The sequence below is a fragment of the Aythya fuligula genome, chromosome 18 (genome assembly GCF_009819795.1).
Source record: "Aythya fuligula isolate bAytFul2 chromosome 18, bAytFul2.pri, whole genome shotgun sequence".
In the NCBI taxonomy this organism is placed as follows: domain Eukaryota; kingdom Metazoa; phylum Chordata; class Aves; order Anseriformes; family Anatidae; genus Aythya; species Aythya fuligula.
In genome coordinates this window covers 5,582,772-5,602,092 of record NC_045576.1, presented here as the reverse complement: position 1 = coordinate 5,602,092, position 19,321 = coordinate 5,582,772, and the positions used below count along the sequence as shown (strand labels likewise).

At 40.8% G+C, this 19,321-nt stretch overlaps 1 protein-coding gene across 1 annotated transcript in view; it reads left to right on the top strand.

Moving 5' to 3' along the window:
* Nucleotides 1-7,437, top strand: part of OGFOD3 (2-oxoglutarate and iron dependent oxygenase domain containing 3) — a 43,931-nt gene extending 36,494 nt beyond the window's left edge. Inside the window, exon 8 of the mRNA XM_032199918.1 lies at nt 4,822-7,437. Coding sequence (XP_032055809.1) covers nt 4,822-4,958 — 137 coding nt within the window. The 3' untranslated portion in view covers nt 4,959-7,437. The remainder of the gene's footprint in view (nt 1-4,821) is intronic.
* The last annotated feature ends 11,884 nt before the right edge of the window (nt 7,438-19,321 follow it).

The following is a 19,321-nucleotide window of genomic DNA, read 5'->3' as shown; positions in this document are numbered from 1 at the left end:
CAACTGAATGTTAAAATTCAACAGGGATAAAATCTCCCGAGAGCAAGCCTTATAGGAATCTGAGATATTATAGCTGGAAGAGTAATTAAATGGGACATCATTGCTTTATAGCGAAATAGCTGTTGCTTTTGTTGCTTCTTAAGTATTTTTCATGAAAATAATAGTGTTACTTTATCACAATTACAGTCATGTACAGCTCAGTACTGGATCTTGTGACTGGCACTTGTATGCCTTCAGAAATAACAGTTCCTGTGGATCAGTGCAAAAATCACTTCTCAAAAAATCATGAGAACAAGGGGTTACCTCTAATATGATTAAGGTCTTGATCCTGTATTTTCTTTCCTGTTTTTCACATCATAAGCTTTTCTGAGCCTGACAGCATTTAAGAGCTTGACTTGTGTCAGTGACACTGAAGGCTAGGCTCAGTTTTGATGGATGCGGTGGTGCTGAGCTTGTTAGCAATTCCTCATCCTAGATCAGACTGGCATGTATAAGTGAATTGGCATGTGAGCTTTCCATGATAGCTTTTCTTTGATCCCCAATACAGTTTATTCTTTGCTTACTTTTGTAAATATTAAAAACTTGTGTGAATGTTTAAGGCTCACAGAAAAAGGGCTGAGAGGCAGCTGCACCTGGGGATGGAGCTAGCACAGAAGCAGAGCCGGAGCAGTGGCTGCGAATGGGAGGGGGAGCGACTGTGTCACGGTAACACTTTGTGCAGTCTGCAAGGAGCACAGCTCATCAGCTAAGCCTTTTAGTGTACCAACTCCATCTTGAAGCATAGAATCATAGAGGAAACATGGAAGGGAAGAGAAAACAGGCTGTAGATTCAGGTAATCTTAGATCTAGCTTGCTGTCAAATAGAGATCAAAGGCAAGGCTTGATTGATTACTTCTGTTCCTATAGAGATCTGAGGGCTATGGGCAAGCTAATGATTTAGAAACAGGCTCCCTTTGCTATTCTGGTTACCACAAATCATTCTGATTCTTTGTCCTCTTTGTTTTTCTTTTATAGTAAGAAAGGTGAGAACAACTGCGTTTGTGTGGGAGAACTTCCTCTACTACCTTGTTGCAGTAAGAAAGTTTGGCTCCTCTGCAGGAACTAGGCTAGGGCTCTACGTCCCGCTGCTATATAAGCTGATGGGAGTCTTGAAGGCATTTGGAAACAGCTGTAAAGGAGTTTTAAGTGTTTGGTGGTGGCCAGAAAAGAGGAAAGATCATTCAAAGAAGTGCCTTCAGAAATGTCAGTGTTCTTTTAATCTGATATGGGAATAGTATGTCTAAGTGTTAAAAGCACTAAATGCTCCGATGTGCTGCACTAATTGCCGTGCCTTGCTGTGCCTGATTTATATCTCATTAAATGGAAAGAGGAGGTGTGAAGGAGATGGACCACAGGTGTGGGAGAGCAGACCACAGTTCTTGTAACTCCTGGGTCTAAAACTCATCCCTGAGGCTGAGGTTAAAGCATCGTGAAACTAAACAGGTGATGGAGTTCTTGGCACCTTGCAGCGACTGGGGAAAATGTGAGTTAAATAATTCTGTTTGGGTTGAAATACTCTTGAATAATCTTGGTGGGAAAAAGAATTTCTTTGTTATCACCATGGGCATCACCCCTAACCGAAGGACACCTCCATTCCAATCTTTATCCTTCAGGACCTGGCTCAGAGACCAGTGTCTTTCTTAAAGCTTAGAACCAAGGACCTCAAAATGGGAGATGATCCCTCTCCTGTTTCTTCCATTCCCCAGGAGTTCATCCCTTAAGAACCAGCAATAACATACTTCCTCTTTTTTGGTTAGGTAATATCATACTATAAAGCGGTGTTGAATAGTAGCCTGTGATCTCAAAAAAGCTTACATTTTAAAACCAAATGTTCATAAATCAACCCCAAATTTATGTGGCAGGAAGCAGTTGTCAAGATTTCATTACTGGAAGAGAAAAGCAAGTCGGAAAGAATCTGCAAGACAGTCAGAGGAGAGGAGACAAAAATGAAAAGACATATTTGAGGCCATTGTCAATTCAAATAACAAAAGAAAAGAACAAAGGAAGCAGGATTAGAATTTTTGCGCGCTTTACCCAGAGCTTTTGTCACTTAAAAACGTTTCACCGGGAAATTGCATGTGCATACACACTTGGTTTGCAATGAGTAGTTGCATAGCTATTCTTCGGCATCTGTAATACAACACTGATCTTTTGTGAAGCTCAGCATTCACTCTAGCACTTACTCACAGTGTGGAGAGCTCAGCGGACCTGCCTTGTGTGTGCCTTTCTCTCTTTTCAAAATGAGAGTTCCTAGCATGGCTACAGCAATTGCGTCAGCATATAATGCTTTTTTAATATAAAGTTTGCACTTCAAGTGCTTTGAATAGAGTCTCACAGCTAAAAACAGACCCACATCATGTATGGCCCTACTAACTTGCTGACGTGGTTCATGGTTTGGAATTTTCGGGCTTAAAATCTCAAACTCAAAATTGATTAAAAAACAATTGCTAGAACCGAGGACAGATTATAGCCTAGGATTAGGTACATACTTTTCTAAGCAACTTGCTTAGTTCTGACCTGCTTTTTTTCTTGTAGTGATTTAACTTTTGAAGTGGTTTCTATATACTGTGTATTGAAGGAAAATTCTGAAGTGTCTAGGCTCAGTGTACTTGGAAGAGCAATAAATCATCTTGTTCTGTAGCGGTGCACCTTTATCTTGTGTCTTTCTCCAGATATCTCTGAATAATGATGCTACTGTATATTCCTTGAAGATTTTATCAGGTGGGATGGGAATTAATGTTCCTTGCCCTTTCTGTGAACAGTTCTACTATTGAGAATAGTGTACTGTGGAGAGACTGTACTTTCATTTCAAAATTTTGCAATGGAAATGATTTTAAAAGAAATTCTTCTCAAGTGAGGAAAAAGTATCTTAAGAAATGGGCTGAAGGCTTGTTTGGTGACATGGAGACCCCCTCTGGCAGTTGTGGGACCAGATACGTAAGGAGTTATAAAATACAATATATCTGAAGACATATTTATTAAAGAAGAAAATGAAAACATTCTGTATAGCCAAAGAATCCATTTTAACTGGCTTAAACAGTACACTGAAACTTGTCTAATTCTGAACTGCTAATATTTCTTATAAGAGATCAAACAAAAATGCTTGGAAATGAGTTTAAGGCAAAACTTTGGGTGAGTAGGTGAGGGACTTAATAATGAAGTAGTTGAATGGTATTCAAATATGATTTAAGAAAGTAAAAAAAAAAAAAAAAAAAAAAAAAAAGCACACGTTTTCAGGATAAAGGGACTTTGTATGAAATCCTCAAGGGTTCTGTTAACTGTAGCACTCAGAGGATATGAGAACCTTGCCTTCATTTAGTCTTTCATCCAGAAGAGCAGGACACCAAGGTGTGCATGAGCTTTGCATACAAATAAATTTATTTTTTACATATATTTATAGCTTTATCCATTATTGATGTGCAGCCAGTGGCACAGAAGATAATACATGACTTCATATTTCTGCTTGGCAGCTAGGAGTGATTCCTAGGAAAGATTAAATGTGAACTGCAACTGAATGTGGAAGGGACTCAGAGGCTGCCCAAGCTCCATGAGGCCAGTCTAGATTTGTTCAAATTTCTCGTGTGCTGCTGAAGAATATGCAGGCAAGATAACTTCTGGATCTTTAGTTAGAAGGGAACACTAGCTGTGTAGCTTGTGCCTGTTTCTGCAGTGTATTGTACAAAGGTTGGAATAGTTTGTCTTGTTATTGTGCAGAAATTAAGTGGGCATTTAAGTGTTTTGTTTGGCCTGGTGGTCCCAGGCAGTCAGATTGTATGAGTTCCTCGAGATAAGCTTTTAACAGACTCTAATCTGTATTGGGATAAAACTGCTGTGCATATGAGTACTATTGGCTTTTCAGGAAATTTGAGTCCTACGGAGTTGCTTCAGTTCCAAGTTACTCGCTTAACATTAAACTGCTATGTTCTCAAAACAGTTAAATAATGTGGAAGTGTAGAGTGCCCCAATCTGCTGTTTGGTTAAGTGGGACGCTAGTACACCTCTGTTGGCATCCCTAAAGTAACTGGCTTTCACCTTGAAGCAACCCAAGGCCTGGAGAGCCCTGAGGCATGTTGGTGGTGGTGGCACCCGAAACTTAAATGGGATGAAGGACAGGGGCAAGCGTTTGCATCTGTAAAACAATTTCCAAGCCTATGTATTGATGGAGTGTCTGTTCCTAAGGAAAAATAATTGGTATACAGGAGTGATACATAATGTTCTGTCCTGGCTGAACAGTGAGTGATCTGAGTGTGCACAAAAAGCTATAGCAAATACTTGGTATAATGCTGATAAGCTGCCACAGCTGCTTGTAAACCTGCTGAGCATTTTTTCGCTGAAGACCTTTTGCCACCTCTGGAGCACTTCCTCCTTCTTTGGTCTAAAATTAGAGCCCAGACTAGAAGGGAGCAGGGAGGAAATCAGTACACTTTGCTGACAGTCACTAGGGTTGCTTTTTTCTTTTTTTTTTTTTTTTCTCTTTTTAATTGAGGCAACTAAGAACTGGATTCAGATGTACTTGGCTTCCTCCTGTCTTTTATAAACTATGGGATATGGTAGAACTATGTCTCCAGCTTTGTAGCACGAAGGATTAACATAGACTTTAAACAGTCCATAAAGCTGTCAGAGTGCAGCATAAGCTCATAACAGTTCGGCTCTGGGCTGACCTGTGGGCTCTCAGGTAGCTAGGGAACGCTTGGACTGAGACAACAACAGCAAAACTGCGTAGAGAGCTGGTAGCTGAATGGCAAACTCTGTGTCGCTGATTAAATGCTTTTGTCTTTACAGGCCGGGTTTCCTTCTTCACCTCTGGATCAGAGAATCTTCATCGGGTGGAAAAGGTTCGCTGGGGCACTCGCTATGCCATCACCATCTCCTTCACTTGCAACCCAGAGCACAGCATTGGGGATCCGGTCCTGACATAATTCCTCCCGGGATGGAACATGAGGTCGAATGGAATGAGAGAAGCCCTGCAAGAGGAGAGGAAAAACGGAGATAATTTTATAGACTTGCATTCAATTAGAATTTCCCAGCTGTATTTTGTTATATAAAAAACATTTTGTTTTCATGTGTTCTTTTCTGTAGGTGTTGCAAACAGTGCCTTAAGGACCATCTTAAATTTGTTATGTTCTGTAACTGGTTTGTCTTCATGTAGAGTCCTGCAATGGGTTCTTCATTTTTTTTTTTTTTTTTTATTTTTGATTTTGATTCTTTAGTTTAAAAGATACAAACCACCTTTGGACCATATCTTGATATGACACCACGTGCTTCTGTTACCTGTTATTAAATTCTATAGTCTCTTCCAGTACTAACAGGATTTGGAAACTTTGACCTAATTAATACAGCAAGATGAGCGTTATTCTTTTGGACATGTCTTCTGCTGAGAGGAACGTTTTCTCCTTTAGCATGGGCATTAGTGGGCGATACACCTGTGGTTTGACTCCTGGGCTTTACTTGAACTTTTTTTTTTAAATTAAATGACTACAGATATTTTCTGCTACAAGCAAGGACTAGTTAATACAATGTCAGAACTACAACCTTTTAGTTAGCCAGAAAGCACATCACTTCAGGATTACAAATGTTGTGCGTTAGGGAATGGCACCACAGTAGGTTCCTCTGACCAGAATGCAGCATTCCCAACTTGCCTCACTTTCTCAGTGGTGTCTTAAGAAAAGTGATTAATCTCCTGGTTGCAAGCCCCATCCTAAAGTTATTAAGAGCTCCTTATGGGAATGACTTGACCGTATAACCATGTAAATTATATTTATGTAAGTATATTAAAAAATGTAAATATATTAAAAGGAGAGCTGGGCAGAAGAAGTCAGTTTTCTGGATTCAGCTGAGCATTCATCATTACCAAATTCCCAGTTAGGACAGTAGGGTTTGGGAGGGACACAGGTGAGAAGAAAGTTAGTTTTGTGGTGGTTTTCCATGCGCTGGTGCTGGAATCCTTAGACTTGATCCTGTAAACTGACTTGCTGCTTGGATAGCCGGATAACAAAACCACATGGACCAGTTGTCTGTTGTATGTGGGTTCTTACGGAAATTAGCATCCACTTACATCTTAAATTGAAGTGCTCTCGAGCTGGAGCTCAATTGTATAAACACTTTGAAACATCTATTTATTGGGCCAAAATTAAGTTTTAAGACCAAGATTAAGAAAACTTGATTTTTGTTACAGTTGATATAACTTACATATCCTGTATGGTGAAATACTGTTTAGCTTGTCCAAAACAATGTTTTATCTGTTTCAGGAAGTTTATCAATAGCTTTTTATAGACTTCTTTTTTTTTTTTTTTGGTTTAATATGAAGACTTCTGTTAACTAGGATCATTAGTCTGTGATGTTCCTTGAATAATAAATCGCAAGAACTTCAGGAAGAATTGATTGCATTGTATTACAAATGAAATAAAACAAGTAATCTTGCCAACTGCCTTGCTTTCTTACCACAATCAAAGGTTTTTGTGGTCAACACTTTAAGTAAATCATAGGAAAAATTATTTTTTCTTCAAATTTTGAAGTGAGCATTGATTTGGTTTATTAATGGTCTATCTTTTCTATGAAAATGAAAATGTGGGGATGAGCTTTTTTAATGCATACAGTTTCATGTAATTTTCATTTTTTGTTTTAATCTCTCCTTTTATGGAAGTTGTAAGTATGGGGGAATTATACTGAAGATGTAATAAAGAGAATGATGACTGGACACTTGCACTTGTGCTATTGTGAGTATTTTAAGTTGGCACACCAGCAAAGTTGGTCTTCTATAATTTCATGTCTTCTGAAAACTGAGAAGGGCATTCTTGTTAACAAGGAATTGTTAAAAGGGCTGGATGCTAGGAAAATGATAGGTTGGTTCTGTATTTAAATACTTGTCTCAAAGCCTGTTAATTCAAAGAAAGTTGCCTCACACCAAAGTTGTATGTCTATGTAAAGACCAGACACCAGCAACAGCTTTAGTGGGTTAACACTTTTTTTTGACATCAATTTGTGATTTAAATGCAGGGCCTTTTCCACAAAAATATCAAGTATCAGCAGAATCTAAATGTCAGTGGACTTCTGCAGATTTTGGTTTGATTCTCCAGGCTGAGGTCCTGTGTTCTGAAATTCTTACTTCACTGTAAGTTTTCTCACTAGGGCTTTGTAATTAAAAAAAAAAAATACGTTTATTAGTTACTTCTCTGTCATGCAGGCTTTGAGTTGCACTAAGTGAAAATAGCACTTTGAGAACTGCCCTCTCTAAAATACTGCTTAACAAGACCATGTTAGACCATGGGGGAAATCCCAACTAATCTGCTCTCAGGTTTTAATCTTACAAAGCTTGTGTGTGTTGTAATATCTTCCAAACCCGGTGCATTCTCCCATGCTGTGAATTGACTGACATTCAGAAATAAAATCAAGTTGGTATTTGTGGTTTCTGGATTTTTTAAGCTTCAGTAATGTGTTCAATATGATGACCAAACCTGTCAGATGTGATTTGTGAAAAATGCGTGTGCTGTACCTGGTAAGAGAATTCACGTTTTGAAAGGAGCATAATAATTCAATATGTTGTGTTCCAGTACTAATCAACATTTTATATTTGAAGCTTCAGTATCCGGACTACTAAAAGCAATATCTAGATCTATGAAGAAATTAAATAGCAAATGAGGAAGTAGAATACAATCTAAAAGATTCTAAACATAGCCTCCAGCAGGGGAATAGTAACAGCAGAAAGGCTAATGTTCCTGGGGCAGCTTGGAATTTGCAGAATTCAGTGATTGTTAGAAATAAGCTTGACTTAATTTATTTTAGTCCCCATAAATGCCCCCAATAACTTTTTATTAAGCGTCTCTCTCCCCGTTTCTTGACAGGTAATTCTGAATTTGAAATACTTTCATTTCTACTGATGTTTCTGTCTGTCCTCTTTCAGGTTCAGCCTCCCTGCTGCTACTGGGAAAGGCAGTGCTCTTTTTCTCAGAACTCAGATTAGGTCGAGGGCAGGATTTGTTCTATGAAACTCCTATAAATCTGGTGCCAAGCTGCTGCAGACAAGTGCTCTTAATCGAACGCATGGTAAAAACAAAATCTGGCTTGATGTTTCCTGGGGGTGTGAAAACCTTTGTTTAGAGCCCTTGTGGTTCAAATAAAGTAAAGAAAGGTCAATATATGTTCAGTGGGAACTGGGGTGAAATCTGGACATAAATTTGCAGCTTTGTACCTTAGAGCATACTCATTTCAAGTATTTGGGAGTGTTAATTTGTACTTTGAAATAAAAGCATTTTTAAAGAAAGGTAAAGCCTGCTTGCAAGAAATAGAAGCCAGGGTGAAATAGAAAATATGTCAGGAGACCAAACCAGGCTTTGAATCCTTCCTAAGGCGTTGGGTGAGGCTTCTGGAGGACTTCAGATTGATTATACTACCCTGAAAATTATTCTTCTATTCAAAGGTGTTGGAGAATATCTTTCTTATAAAGCTAACAGGTGTGAGATCAGGTCTGGTCTCTAGCACATACCTGGGTTTCAATGTTATAGTATGCATTTTATTTAGTTTTACAATTTTATTTATTAATCCCATACAACCTAATTCTCGGAGCTTTGACTGGATTTCTTGGGATATTTCATGTCTAAAAATTTTGTTTCTGTAAGCAGTTGTGTCTTTTTTTTTTTTTAATATTTTTAATATTTTAATATTTTAATTTAATATTTTTATTAAATATTTAAATATTTAATATTTAATATTTTTTTTTAATATTTTATTTCACCATAAATCAACAGAAGTTTTGTAATGTTTACACGATTTTTTCCAAATATGCATTGTCTATATATTGGATATGTAGCTCCATCTAAATGAATTTCGGGTCCAAAAATGCTTTCCAGGATGCTCTATATACAAAAGGATTTTATTTTAGATTTACATCAGAAATTTAGCTTCAGGTCTTAATTATTTGCTTTGATTTATATGATAACTTCAGAAGGGTATGTTTTGAGGCTGTAGCACATTATGTGTAGAAAAAAATAAAAGAAAATTTAAATGGCATTGGTAATGACTATGCTATCAAGAAAACCTGGTTTTCTTTCCTCACTTGCAATTCTTACTACTTCTGAATTTCTCTTTGACAGCTTTCCTTTCCTCGTGTTCCATCTACACTCAGGTATCTGTGCACTGCCTTTACATGTGAATTGGATTTCTCTGAAGCACTCGTGTCTGGCTTTGTACAATATTTCTGCCTTGTCTGAATCCTAGAAGCAAAGCAGATACGTTGCAGGAAGTCAGGACATTTCTGTGCTACTGCTGAGAGCAGGGGGAACTACAGCCACCCTACTTCTCTTCCCCCAAGCAAAGAAAGAAAATCCCAGCTCTTGTCTCTCCCTTTTGAGTCTATTGTGAGGAAATCCAACCAAAGATTCCAAGAATAGCAGAAGAGTTATTTCCTTTATGAACCACAGATGGCTCCAGCATGCATTGATCATTTTAGCCTTGTTCAAGGCAGACTTCTCAGGAAATCCGGTGGTGAGAGCTGTTGTAAAGTGGTGGGTAATTCCCCGGTAAGTGTCTATTGCTCCTTGTAAAACACTGTGGAGAACTATAGCAGAGTTTGCTTTATCTCTGCTTTTGTAAACCTTCTTAGGAAACTCAAAGCTAATTTTACAGCATGTTTGCTGAAACCTACCATTCAGCTTTCCCTTAAAGATAGCCCATTTATCCCTAAAGCATCCATGTAGGCACTTTTTATCTTCCATACAAGCGTTGTTGGCTTGTACTGGAGACTTTCAGGAAGGAAAATAACTGATCCATTTCTGAACTGCATGTTTGTCTTTGATTCTGTCCATCATCTCCCCTCAAATCCCTTATGGCATCTCTCAATTCTGTCCTAGCATACTCAAGCTTTTACCTACAGCGTAAGAGCAGCCTGTTATTTATTCATAGCCTGGCTTGCTAGAATACTTTGGGACACTTGTAGGATGGTACTGGCACTGCTGTTGTAGTAGTATGAGAAGTGCTCAGCCTTGTGCTGTCTGATGAAGGCTGCAGCTGCCTGGAAACACCAGGAAACACACAACAGAGCCCATGTCTCAAGCAGGGATGGGTCATGCTGATACCAGCACCAATTTGTGGGCAGGCAGCATGCTGTGTGCTGTCTGAGGTCTGTAACGCAGGTTCACGGCTGTTCCTTTAGTTTCTAAAGGATTAGGATTGTCCTAAAGCAAGAGATTTCCCTGAACAGTCTGGGATACAGAGTGAGCAAGCCCCATGTTGTTAATTGTAGCTTTACCATGCTTGTATCTGTAAATTAGCAATGCCTCAGGCTGCTTTAGTTCTGTACTGTTTTTGACACCCGGTGTATTTCAGTGGACAGACCCTGCTATACTCACATGTAGCTCATCTTTCTCAACCATACTCAAAGCAGCTAGCTTTTTCCTATAGCCTTCTTAGCCCATGAAGTGTGTTAATCTTTAAGAAGAATTTTTGACCTTGGTGAAACTGTCAAATCTTGCTCATTTTCTTTCCCATTCTTTAGGATTTTTTTTTCCCAAATGTTCTCTTATTGTTCATCTACTGCAGGCACTGTCCATAGTTAAAAGGACACCCTATATTTCAGAGAGGTATTTGTTTCCGTCTGGCCTGTTTTCTTACATGGCTGAAATAATGATGAGGTAGGGATTGATGCTGCCCGCTCTTGAATATCCTTGTCTTTTCATGGTAATTTGTGGATAGTGAATACTGAATTTTGAAACATACAAGAAGAACTTTTTTTGCTGCTCTTTATCAGAGGCTGGCTCGCATTGAGGAAGTGATCTTGTTAAAGGATCCCTGCTGGTAGAGTTCTTCCTTTGTGAAGTCTTACTGATTTTAATGGGACCCTACACATGCAGATCAGACTTGCAGGATCATGAGAAATGCCTTGCTTAGAAACTTCTCATTGTAAAATTGATAAAGCAGCCTGGAAGTACCATCTCCTGTATTTCCCTAACCTTTAAATGCATCCAAACAAAGCTAAACCTTCAAAATATCTAGGTTGACTGTTGGATAATCATGAGGCTTTCCAAGGAATCTGGACTGGCTGAATCTCTGAGCTGTCAGGTCAGATGCACCATCAACTATGTACCTCCCTGGGACCTTCATCTGAGCCTTCAAGCTGAAGACTCAGTGGTGCAGAAGCACAGGGGTATGTGCCTGAAATCAGCACCTCTCCAAGAAGGAAATGATTTTTAATTTATAGAGAGAGGCAGCGATTTACAGAGTTTCTGGAAATCTCTTCTACGAGGCCTTTAATGCTTGAAATGCTTGTTTTACAAATGGATACCCTTCCAATTCTTCAGTTAACCAAAAAAAGAAATAAAAAGCGCTGAGTATGTTAATGAGCTATGACTTTTCTGGACAGACACCTTGAAAATTTGGCTCTTTTTTTTTGTTCATCAATTTGTACAATTATATTAAGCTGTTTATCAGGGTGCCAGGATACTTTGCTGCTGACTTCACAGAAAAGCTTGATGTTTTCTTTTGAGACTGCTTTTCACTGCCAAGACAAGGTCTCTGGGTGGATTCACACCTTGTAGGTGACCTTCTTGGCATATTAATTTGGCAACCATTAAATGTGGGGGGAAATCAACAATGGTGGGTCCTAATGGACTCATTTTCCATGAGCTGGCAAACTGCGAATGGTAATTTCTTCTATCCCCTCTAGCAGACAAACATTTTTATTTCTGGTATATGCTGTTACTGAAGAAGGGATGTGTTCTGGGAGTCCTCTTTGCATTTAGGGCTTTAAATGTGACTCACTGAACACCCTCTTAAAAAGAGAAGGTCACGTTTCGGCAGATGATTCAAAACTTAAAAAGGTGCTGTGAAACCAGACCAACTCTAAGCCCATTCATTCCTTGCACTTCTCAACAGAAAAGGAATGAGAAAAATGATCTTTCACTTGCATTATTTCTATTTCACTGCTGAAGTTGAGGGCAAAAAATGCATTTTCTTATTTTTCTTTTTCAGAGGGAGATAAATTACTTAGGAAGGAATTCCATTCCACTGGGAGGAATATGATCAAATAAACTTTGTTGTTTACTAGCAAAGAACTATGACAAGAAAGAACTGTAACATAAATAAGTCAGAGTGATAAGATGGTGTTAGAGAGCAGCAGATTTCTCCCATGCTGAAATGTCCGTATCAATGTTGAATGCATGCCCCCCAATCTGTTTTATTTTTTTGTTTGTTTGTTTTTTAAAAAATCAGACCAACAACTGGACACTGAGCTTTTAGGGAGCAAAGCTCTTGCTGTTGAATCTCTTCATAAACCTTTCAACAGGACCTCTTCCCTAACTCCTTAGGCTATTTATCTCATCAATATTGTTTTAATTAATAGTGAATGTTGAATCTGCTATGTTAAGAAAGCTGTGTTTCATCCATCTATTTAAAAATAATGAATTAAGCTTTCCTCTGCATAAACCAGCTTTTATTTTTATTTTTATTTTTATTTTTTTTTTTTTTTTAGATGGTGGTGTCCTCCATGCATAATATCTGTCTATAGTAGTATAGGCAGGTTTAGATTTATAAATAAGAAACAACCTAAGAAGACTGAAACATTCATGAATGAATTACATAGAAATGAATATTATCTCTCCACTTAAAAAAAAAAAAAAAAAAGTTTGATTTTTTTTTTCCTTGGTACTATAAGAAAGGACAGCATTTTACTCATTTTGAATTCCTTCAGTTGAGGTGTGAGGACATGCACCTGCTCCCCAGTATGGTCCGTGGAGGTCTTACTCTGCTATTAGGTACTTGCACAGTGACTGGAAACCCAGCCCCCTCCCTGCTCATCCTCCCTTTCTTGTTTCGTACACGTGTTGTTGGAGATCTTTGTTCAGCCCGCATGCAGACAGGTAGAATCTCATTTTTCTGCCTCAGCACAGGCTCAGAATAAATGCATGTGGATTTCTCAGGAACACTGTTCTCATCTTGAAGAGTGCCCAGTTAAAAGCACCCGGCCCGGGTGGTGATGAAGGCTCTCACTCATGTCACATTTATTAATGCTGAGACCCTTGAAGTCTTCTATCTTCACAGCTGACTGCCTGCTGCCTTTGAGCCTTGGTATTTTCATCTCAAGAACTGGAACTTGAGACCTCTTGACTTTGTTTGCTAAATGCTTTTAGCACCTCCAGATGGCTTGTGAGTCAGTGAAAGCCAGCGTGCTGCAGAAATTATCACTTCCAAGAGAAGTTAAACACGTTTCAACTCTGTAGCTAGGATTTGTATCAAGACTTTTGAGCAGGCCATTAAAATTTGTCCTAATCATTCTCCTTAAATGAAATACTTTAGCTATTAAGCATGCACAGAAGGGCAGTAATCAAAACTTTTCCATAGCTGAACCCTATGGGGAGAGAGTTTAGACCTGAGCATCTCAAAAGTAATTTTTCTGTCTTGTGGTCAGGGCAGCCCTGTGACTTGTAGGATCCTGAGCAAGGCAGAGGGAAGGTGTTGAGAGGAGCTGTGCTGTTCACCTGATTCCCATGAGTGGGAAACATAATTGTAACTCTGATTGTAAGTACATTTATAAACAACGGCTTATATATTAGTGCTACAAATGTGGCAAGGGTTATAAGGAGCGGTAATATCTCTAATTAAACCATTTCACAGAACTGGAAAAACAGAAGAGCCTTGAGCCCTAAAGCTTTGGTATTAACAAATGGAATTGAGTGAATGAATAAGTGGATCAATTAACTTAATAGAAAAAGTAAATGTCATTGTCTGCCTCTCCCTGGCTGAGCAGCTGAGCAGTGTCATTGAACCACAGTTTTCTTTCCTTCCAGCTGTGGATGGACATGCAGGGGGTGGGAGTGTGATGGTGGGGAGACTGAGCTTGGCTCTTAGCCTGCCTCCTAGGGCTACACTCACTGCTTCCTTGGGGCATCCACCCCAACTTCCCAGGCACTCGGAAGGGCTCCTTTGTGGCATGGAGAAGACAAAGATGGAAATATAAAATGATACACTTGCTATACCGTTATTTCATTTTAATCTAAAATTGATCACTAGGATGTACAGCTGTCCCTTTCCCTGCAAGATATTTTGAGAAAGTGGAGAATTAAGGTATTGCAAAATCCTTTGAAAGGAATTTAGATTTTAGTTCTCTGGCTTGCTTGCTGAATGCAGTCCGAGAACTGCGGCTGCACAAGACCATCACTTAGGAGACAAGTGTTTTCCAGTTGTGTTCAAGGCCCTGAGAGGTGAGGACTGCATGCGCACATCTGAGCCAGCTTTCATCCTGGAGCACGCAAGCAGTTGTACCAGAACAAGTGAAATCTGTCTCTAAGCTGTCTGCCTTGAAACTGGGAGCTCCTATTTCATTGGGAAGAATGCAGGTGTGGAAAGAATGTGCGACTTAGCGGTCTTATCTAATCTGAGTCTCTTTCAAAAGTACTGGCCTGGCCATAAATATTAATTTTGAAAATTCTTTTAGCAATAATAGCCAAGAATGGGTTCTAGCCATATGAGGTTCCAATACTGCTAAACAGCTAAAATGCTGAAGCTAATCTGAAATATGAATTTTGCAATGCTGGTACATTGCAAACAAGCCAACCTCTGGATTTGGGCACAAACTTAAGCGGGCCCTTGGTAGAAATTTTTAGAAGTGGCTCAGGTGACGCTCACCAGTCCTCTTTCCGCATGGTAATTTGGAGATGGCTGTTGTGGCACCTGAGTTCACCTTGCAGCCTCTTTCTAGCCTTGCTCCTCCTTGCAGACTGTTCCCGTTTGTGGTGTTGGTGTTGCTGGGGCACCGCCACCTCCCGCAGCCAGCAGCAGGGGCGGCCGCAGAGCCACGCAGTTCTCCTCCCCGGAGACAGTTACTCTAAACAGCGGAGCTGCTGTTTATCCTGGGGGCCAGGACTCCATCAATTTGTCCAGTTTATGTTGGGAGGAGGCAGTAAAATGCAATGCTTACAAGAACTGACTGCATGCACTCCCGTATAGGAAGCCAAGAAAGCCCTGGTGTCCCTCGGCCCCTCACAAGGTGGGTGGCAGAGACCACCCTGGGAAGAGGTGCAGGGAATTGGGGGGCCTGGATGGTGTCGAGTCTGCAGCTGGGATGGGGAGGACACATCTCCAGGTGCAGGGAGGCTCTAGGGAGGTGCTGGCAGCAGAAAAGACTCCCTGGAAGGGAATGGGAGATGATATTTGGGCTCTTTTGTGGGTCTCCGCTAGACATTATAGGTGACGGGGAGTGTATGGGGAGCTGGTTTGGCTTGGGAGCAGTCGGGGTAACAGTGGGATGCTGATTGCTACTGAAAAAAAGGATGAGGATGGACTGGAGGGAGAAGGCTTTGGCATTTGGAGAAGCTGACAGCGAAGCCTTTACTCAGTGTGTCCTTGTCCAGAGCTGTGTGAAGGTGAAACCTCCCACTGCTGAGAAGGTACTGAAAAGCAAGTGCTAAATCCAGGTGATGGTGAGTGCTGAACAGCGCTGGTCTGAACAAATGGCACTTGGTGGGGATTGATATCACACCTGTACACACAATGGGAAAAAGTAAAACTGGTGAAGCTAATGAAATAGGTTTTTAGAGATGATTCACACAGGATTGAGAGTTCAGAGCAGTTTGCCATGTTTCTGCAGCTGTCCGTTGCTAACAGGACCCTGTAGATGTTGGCTTCTTGGCTGCTGGCTAACAGCAAGGGAAGGAGGCTGACAGCAGAGGCAGAAAACTCCTGCTGCCCTGGCGTGCTGCAGAATGACGCTTTGGCAGGGAAAATAAACAGGAAGAAAAGATCCTGACGGCACTGCTGTCCTTCTGTTCCCACCACAGCACCTCCCAAATCCAGCAGGTAATGTGAGGGAATGAGATCAGTGGCTGATCGTGGCAGATGTCTGCAGAAACCTGAGACACTCAGCAGGAAGGGCCAGAAAGTGCAAAGGCAAGTCCAAATGATGAAAACAATGGCGTGTGGGTTTTTTTCTTTTTTGTTCTAACTTGAAAGCTCCTCTGAAACTTGTTAAGCTAATTTGCAGAATGTGTTTTGCACAAAGCGTTACTTTAAAGCCAGAAGTTTCAGGAAGAACGGTTCAGAAAAAGTTCAGTTAGGGAGCTGCTTTGATTAAATACGTGTAGGGGGATCCGTCCCTGTCTGGCAGCGTGGTCGGGATCTTGAGGTGGCCCCAGCTGAGCACGTCCGAGGAGGGCAGCCCCTGTGCCCGGCAGCTCCTGGGGCCAGCAGCCCTGGTGCCAGCCCCACAGGTGGGAACCTGGCTGCTGAAAACATGGTACTTTTCCCTGGGGGGTAGGGGGAGGACATCCCATAACACTTCTCTCCTTGAAATCATAGCACTCTTGAAGGGCTGCTTTATGGCTGTCCCTTCTCAAAGAAGGAAAATAAAAAGTCAGCCAGATTCCCCCAGGAACTTCCCCATCCCCTCAGCAGCCCAAGCTCTGAATGGGCAAGGTCTGTTAATTTGGAGCAGTTTGGCAAAGCATTGAATTGGGCCCGAGCAGCGTGCTTGGCTATTATTATTATTCCAGATCACTTGTTCCGCCTGTTTGAGAGCTACGATCCTCGACAGGTTTGGATTCCATTTCATTCAACAATTTTGTAACCACGGGTAACTGGAGAAATGACATGGCTTTGCACTGCTGCATGGAGGCTGTCAAGGTTGTCAGGTTTTACAATCAACCTGCTCTGACAGCTCGTCTGCTTTGCAGAATTTACCTTGCAGAGTCTGCTCAGAAAAAGCATTCTCTTTGCAGCATTTAATCTAAAAGGAAAACACAAAGGAACAGCTCACGAATGCTGCTGTAAAAGATGGGTATGTCTCCAGAGATACATGATCTGGCTTCTTTTTTTTTTTTCTTTTTTTTTTTTTTATGGAGTACACACTGGAATAAGTTTACTTTGTTCTGAGTCATATTGTGAAGGATGAGGTTCAGTACGGACTCATCCACTTTATTTTGTGTGTGTTTTTTTACAGACTGGATTGGAGAAGCCCGTAAATCTTGGAGACTTTGGAAGTGCAAAGGGGAAATAAGTCTGCCTGTGGTCAGCAAGGGTTTCAAGGCTTCACTTTTTTTTTTTTTTTTTTCTCCTTTCTGAAAGTCTGCAATTGTCTTGCGTGATGGGAGGAGGGATACCCTGCCAGGTATCATGTGCCAGCTGACAGCCAAATCCCGTGGGCATTTGTGGTGGTAGTTACACCCAATTGATGCTGTGCATGAAGAATATCATGTGTTAAATTAATCTAGGACAAAGGATTAAAGCATAGAACAATTAATAGTTTAATATAATTATTTTGCTTTGGACTTCTTGTTTAAGTTGTACTCATCTTGATTCAAATGATATTTCAGTCTCTTCCTCAAAACTCTCCCCAAAAGTCTTCAAATAAAATCCTTTCAGTTGCAAGCCTGCCTGGATTCTCATACAGATACTTGACATTCTTCATGCACCAGTAAAAACATGACAATTCGCTGTAACGGATTTTTTTTCCTTGGTCTTGAGCACTGCCTTACAGACTCCCCAGAGCCCCTGGAAGTTTGTCCAGGCTCCAGAAAGCATCCTCTGGGTGATAAACTTGCTTCCCAAGCCTTAAATTATCTAAAGCCTGAAACAGGGGAAACGTGTGCCCAGCAACTGTGTTAGATCAGTAGCAGACAAGGGCTCTAAAGCTTTTCTCTTGCTCGGGCTTACTGGCCTCTATTAAATTCTCACACTTTGCCGTTCCGTCTCCTGTGCAGTTTTTTCATCGGATGAGAATTTGGTCCCAGAAGTGCCCAAGAGCTTGCTTACACATGAATCGTGTCTTATTTACCATCTCATCAGAGATTGATAACAGTTTCAGAGAGATCTCAATGCCCATGAAGAAAAATGTGGAAGGGCCAGACCTGGTGGGGAATAAGGAACAAAAACTTTCCACCAAAGGCCAAAGAGCAAGTGCCATCAACTTCAGTCAAAGAAGAGAGATTGTTCCTGCTTCCCATCAGGAGTGTTGGTAAACAAAGGCTTTCAAATCCAGGTAAGGTGAGCACTGTTTTGGAAGGATAAATTTAGCAGTGATTAAGCGAGCTCTTAATTAACCAAATATTCCTCCTGCTTGGCTTTCCAAATTATTCAATAACTGAACAATTATAATGAGCTCAGCGAGTAATTACTATCCATTCCAGATACTGCCCTCGCCAACTGCAGCTTTCTAACCACCAGCTGTTAATGTGCCAGGAAATGAAGTCCACAAAGTGTGAGTCAAATAATTGAAAACCAAACAGGAAAAAAAAAAAGAAAAAACAGTTTTAGAGGCAATGGGAGGAAAACTGCCTCCACCCCCACTCTGTGCTGAGTCCTTAAGTGTGTGGTCGCTCCAAGACTTAGGAACCATTATACAAATTGTTAGTGTTGACCAAATCTGCAGTATGACGTTTTCAAGGGTGCTCTAGCAAAGATATAAAAGTTTGTGGTGTCCCTCAGGAAGGTCCCTGCTCTTTATTCTGCCTCAGAAGGCTTTACAGAGCCACCTGGGGGCTGACGTGCATCTCTGGATGGGAAGCCACAGCATCACTTAGTGAGCAGAAAGGAGAAAACAGAAGGTAAAGCCCAAATCAAGCGAGAGCACAGATTTTAAAGATAGTTCTAGTTGCTGTAGGGTAAAGGAAGTTGGATCATGAATTCAGCCGTTTACTGGTCTGAGTGATATTTAAACAAGCTCAAGTGCATTGAAGCTTCTCACACATGATTTTTGAAACAGATTTGAAGATGTGGTTTCATAAGCACTTATTTTCATGGCCCATCAGTTGTACTGGACTCACAGGCTGGGGGGTGGACAGTAAATCTGATCGGCAGAAGCAACAGTTGGTTTGGGCTTGATTGGAGAGGAGAGAAAAGAAAAAGCTAGAAATCAGAAAGGCTTAACTCTTTAAAACCTTAGGGCTGCAAAAACAGATGGACCAGCCCAACCGAGGGGCCAGAAGAGGTTTAAGCTTGAGCTACACCAAAGGAGATGTTTGTCACATCGTGCTCCTAGCTATGCAGATGTAACTTCTCTGCTGGAGTTGAAGGATTTACTTAGAGCAATCACGCTTGCAGTGACATGCCCGCTTTCTGATTATGTTGTAGAAATCAATAGACACTTCTGCCTTCTCTGCAGGCAACCTGAAACAGCAGATTTGAAATTCAAGAGGTATAAAATTTTCCCCAAAGCCTCAAAACTCTCACTGGGTGTTTCAGGGTCTGGCAGGGTTTGTCGCTGTGGAACAAAGTGGGGATGGGAGCAGAGTCCCGGGGAGAGACTGCAACTTGTTGCCCAGGAGGAAAAATAGCACAAAGGACAGAGCAGGCAGAGACCAAA